The 5538-nt window shown below is 38.8% G+C and overlaps 1 protein-coding gene across 1 annotated transcript; it reads left to right on the top strand.

Moving 5' to 3' along the window:
- The first annotated feature begins 593 nt into the window (after positions 1 to 593).
- LOC126782581 (glutamate receptor 2.7-like) lies at positions 594 to 4862 on the top strand. Its single transcript, XM_050507852.1, has 5 exons — positions 594 to 846; positions 1836 to 3190; positions 3313 to 3625; positions 3824 to 4230; positions 4338 to 4862. Exons 1-5 carry the CDS (start codon positions 594 to 596, stop codon positions 4860 to 4862), a joined length of 2853 nt encoding a protein of 950 aa, XP_050363809.1.
- Positions 4863 to 5538: the final 676 nt, after the last annotated feature.

The raw sequence follows: 5538 nt of genomic DNA, 5'->3' as shown, positions 1-5538 counted from the left end.
AGCCTTGCATATATATATATATATAGTCTCTATCCAGAGTGAAGGTTCATTCTGAAGTTTCAAAGTGAAGTTTCAATTTTAGCACACTTTTCGGTCAAATTTTTTCAGTATAAGCGATTCAATATTTAGGTATGCTATTCAAGATCATCTCTATAAAGTTTCATCCAATTTGACAATGATTTGAGCTTTCAAAATTGAGATTTACACGAACGGTTCACGTTGAACAGTTTTAATTCATTCATTGATTTAATCTAATTTCAATACCTTAACGATGTCCGAATTAGATGAAATTTTGTAGAGATGATCTTGAATAGCATACCTAAATATTGAATCACTTATGGTGAAAACATTTGACCGAAAAGTGTGCCAAAATTGGAACTTCACTCTGAAAACTTCCGAGTGAACCTTCACTCTAGATAGGGACTGTATATATATATAAATTTTTCCTGCTTAGCTAGTCTATGTATACATAAAACCTAGACGAGTTCCTTTCAATACGCTAATCAACACCTTAACCTCCAACAAGTTTCCAAGTCTTGTATATAAAAACAGCTGAGACACTCCGAGATAGAGAATATTCACACGCGATGAATATGATCAAGAATATTCACATAATTTCTCTCTTCTTAGTCTTCTCCAGTATGGCGGCGGTGTCAGAGAATAATCCGGTGAATGTGGGGGTTGGGGTGGTTCTTGATTTCCGTTCAGGGATTGGGAAGATGGGGCTGAGCTGCATCAACATGTCGCTCTCTGACTTCTATGCCTCTCATCCCAATTACACCACCAGGCTGCTTCTGCACCAGAGAAACTCAGACCCAGACGACGTTGTTCTTACAGCTGCTGCAGGTTAGTTATCCTTCTTTCTCGCTCTCTCTGGTGTTTTAATTTTGACCTATATATGCATTCTCTTGACCAGTTCGTCCTTCTCAAGATTGAGAGAAGAGCATTTAATATAGTCTTATTTGTTAAGTTGTTGTTGCTCTGATGTTGTAAGCTTTAGTCTCTCCAATTCGTTTTCAATTCTCTTTTTCTCGCATTCTTACGCTTGGCTTCAATGAAGTTCTTCCTTTATTTCATTTATTCTCTTACTGCTAATCGACCCTCTATCATTTTCGTACTAGTTCAATCATTCCTTGATATGAAGTTGGTCAAGTTTTTTTTGGGGGGGGGTTAGGATTGAATTTGCTTCTGTGCTAGACTCTAAAGTCTAAACCACACCAACACGCACCACAAATATTGGAGGAAACTACTGGTGATTGGTTATACATGCAAGCTGTCGATCGAGAACTCCATCGATCGATCTTGACTTTCGTTATCAATATAATCGATCTGTTTTTGCAGATGTTTTAGAAAGTTTGAACTGAATGGTTTTGGATTTTCTATATATGTTACGTATATACAAGGATATTTAGTAGTACTGTTGACTTTCAAATCGAAGTTGACAGATATTTCTTTTTCGATCTCTTTGTATTCAGAAATTAGAACTTGGAACAGAAATTGTGTTCACAGCAGAAATTAGGATATCTGTATAATGGGACAAAACACTTGTTATGACTTTTTTTTTTCTAATCATAAAGACGTGTTATGACTTACAATACGTTTGTTCTTCTTCCTTTTTCTTTGGTTATCTGACATAGTTATAATTTTTTTCTGATGTTTAATGCTTAGAAAATGTTGAGTATTCTTTATACTATAGTTATAATTTTTTTCCAGTTCTAATTACAGAGGCCAATCTCTGACGCAAATGAGTTTTTATTTTTGTTGACTAATTATTAAGTACGTGTCACTAAAAAATCTCATATCCGGACTTACCTGATTAAGTTTCTAATTAACAGCTCTGGACGTAATAAATAATGTGGAGGTGCAAGCCATCATCGGCCCAGAATCATCAATGCAGGCCAACTTCCTAATAAGACTCGGAAACAAAGCCCAGGTTCCTATAATCTCCTTCTCCGCCACAAGCCCATCTCTCACTTCCATCCGATCCCCGTACTTCATCCGCGCCGCGCAGAACGACTCGTCGCAGGTCAAAGCCATAAGCGCCCTAATCCAAGCCTTCGGATGGCGACAAGTCGTCCCCATCTACGTAGACAACGAGTTCGGCGAGGGAGTCATCCCCTACCTCTCCGACGCTCTACAAGAAGCCGACGTCCGAATCCCTTACCGGAGTGTACTCTCGTCAACGGCCAGCGATGAACATATCACAGCGGAGCTTCTTAAATTGAAGGCCATGCAGACAAGGGTGTTCATTGTCCACATGTTGCCTGAACTTGGTTCTAGGGTTTTTGAGAAGGCTAGGGAGAATGAGATGATGAGTGAAGGTTATGTTTGGATAATGACCGATGGAATGTCCAACCTCTTTAGCTATATTAGTTCTGCTTCCGTGATGAACAATATGCAAGGGGTTTTGGGTTTGAAAACCTACGTGCCAAATACAAATGAGCTCGAGAGTTTTAGGGTTCGGTGGAAGAACAAGTTCCAGCAAGACAATCCAGGTATTCATAATGTGGATTTGGGCGTGTTTGGAGTTCGGGCTCATGATGCTGGTCAGGCGTTGGCTATGGCAATTGAAGATGCTGTGGGTAGTAGTAATGAAAGCTTTGGCTTTCAGAAATCGACTTCTTCTGATACTTCCAATGATTTGGAGAGGATTGGAGTATCGAAACTTGGTCCTCGACTAGTGGAAGCACTATCAATGACTAACTTCAGAGGGCTTTCAGGGAGTTTTAGCCTCCTAAATGGGCAGCTACAATCATCAACTTTTGAAATTTTTAATGTGATTGGTAGTGGGGAGAAGGTGATCGGGTATTGGACACCGGAAAACGGACTCGTGAAAAGCTTGAATTCCAAAAGCACAATGAACTCATACTCTACTTCAAATGCTAGTCTCGGATCTATCATATGGCCTGGAGACTCCATCTTTGCTCCAAAAGGTTGGCAGATTCCTACAAGCGGGAAGATCTTGAGGATTTTAGTTCCAGTTAAGAGTGGGTTCAAGGAATTTGTGAATGTGACGTATGATCCTAAAACAAACACAAGCAAGGTCGTTGATGGATACTGCATAGATGTCTTTAAAGCTGTAAAGAAAGCACTGCCTTATGATATAGGATATGAGTTTGTTGCTTATGCCGATCCTAATGGTAGCATAGCTGGTAGTTACAATGATTTGGTCAATCAAGTATACCTTGGGGTAATTAAGCCTCTTAGTTTTATTTCACATATTTGTCTCATGTTGTTTATGAATTAGTCAGGCGTGTGAAATTATATATGCAATATATATCCACTGATACAGTTACATTTCTTACTTGACAGAAATATGATGCTGCTGTAGGAGATATAACCATTAGAGCAGACAGGTCCTTGTCCATAGATTTTACTTTGCCATTCACAGAATCTGGGGTATCCATGATTGTACCTATTAAAGATAACAAAAATAAAAATGCATGGGTGTTCTTGAAGCCTTTGACTTGGGACCTCTGGGTAACAAGTGGTTGCTTCTTCATATTCATTGGTTTTGTGGTATGGGTTCTAGAACATCGGATTAATGAAGACTTCCGAGGACCTCCACTTCATCAAATTGGCACAAGCTTTTGGTTCTCTTTCTCAACCATGGTTTTTGCACACAGTAAGTTCCTTTAATTATCTCAATCCATTGTCTATGTATGGTGATGATTAATGCTTTGTATAACACTGATGCACTCTGTTCTAACAAAGCAACATCATTTCCCCCATGCATGTATCACTACATTTTGTCATTTAACGTTTCTATGACTTAATAACGTTTATTATCCTTGTTTTTTTATGATTTGATCTTTTGTCATAGGGGAAAGAGTAGTAAGCAACTTGGCTAGGTTTGTAGTGATCATATGGTGTTTCGTCGTCCTCATTCTGACTCAGAGCTACACCGCCAGTTTAACATCACTATTGACAGTTCAACAGCTTCAACCAACTGTTACTGACGTAAACTTGCTTCTGAAGAATAGGGACAATGTTGCCTATCATTCAGGTTCTTTTGTCCTTGGAATTTTGAAACAACTAGGATTTCGGGATGAAAATCTCAAGACCTTTGATACTGCTGATCAACTGAACGAACTATTCCATAAAGGCACTGCACATAATGGGATAGCGGCTGCATTTGATGAGACCCCCTATATGAAATTGTTTCTTGCAACTTACTGCTCGAAATACACCATGGTTGAGCCAACGTTTAAAACTGATGGTTTCGGCTTTGTAAGTAATATACTTCTTTCATCATCTGTGTGATCTCTGTCACTCATACATGTTTTTTCTTATGTGATCTCTCTGAATTTCTTATCTTTAATTTGTGAACTTGACAGGTCTTCCCGAAAGACTCACCTCTTGCTCGCGATGTTTCAAGGGCAATCCTGATTGTTAATGAGGGAGGTGAAATGCAAAGGATTGAGAATTGGTGGTTCAAAAGACAAGAGAGTTGCAAAGACACAAGCAACAGTACTGTCTCATCCAACAGTCTTAGCCTCGAGAGTTTTTGGGGCCTCTTCCTCATTGCCGGGGTCGCTTCATCAGTGGCTCTCGTCACATATGTTGCCATGTTCTTGTATGAAAACAAGGACATTCGACTGGATTCAGAATCTTCATTTTGGAGGAAAGTTCTTGTCATGCTTAGAATTTATGACCAGAAAGACCACAGCAGCCATACATTTAAGAAGAGTGGGCTGGAGTTTCACCACAACTACCCCGCGAGTTCATCAAGCTATTCAAACCACACTGAAGCGCACAATGTGTTTGCAGAGCAGACAATACCATCTCCCGAGAATGGTGATTTCAGTCCCACTAATGGTCAATCAACCAGGGAGATTGAATTAGCTATTGATCATCCTTAAGAGGTACTCCTAGATAGCCCAATTCAGTAAAAATGTCTTAGGTAGTTATTATACATGATTTTGTAAAATGTATAAACTGATAGCAGTAGCACTGTGTCCGGTTACTGATAGTCTGATATATGTAACTATGTATGCAGTAATATAATTGTATAATATTTGACTGCATATTGTAAATTTATTCAGAAAATCAAATGAAGCAAGGAGTTCACTGTGTAAGTACAAACAATTGCTGACATTCTATCCAGTTATTTTAGGGTTTAGGCGATGAGAAAGTTGTGTCATTGAGTAAGTTGAATTATAATTGTAAGAGATACCTTTTAGCTGGATCAGTCAAAGCCATAGCCTTTATAATGACCCAATTTTTCGGAATCGATTTATTTGAATTCTTTGGATGTAATAAAGTTTGTAAAATTAATAATCGCATTGGTTTTGCCTCGAACGTTGTCAAATTAAAAACGGAACCATCGTCAGAAATCTCAAATTGATAAACGTTACGTTTTCACGACGCAGGAATCAACTTTTACTCCATCGCTCGGTTGTAAAAACTTCATTCACGAAAGTTGTAGAGCTCGTCGATATAAGCTCGTGGACATGTCACGCGTTCTAATCGGATGTCGTACGTGAAAGTTATTAATGATGGAAGTTTGTTTCCGATTTTGGAAAAGGTTATAAAAAG

Source organism: Argentina anserina, chromosome 2, assembly GCF_933775445.1.
Source record: "Argentina anserina chromosome 2, drPotAnse1.1, whole genome shotgun sequence".
Lineage (NCBI taxonomy): Eukaryota > Viridiplantae > Streptophyta > Magnoliopsida > Rosales > Rosaceae > Argentina > Argentina anserina.
Note: the sequence above shows the minus strand (reverse complement) of the source record. Positions and strands in the feature narration are given on the sequence as shown.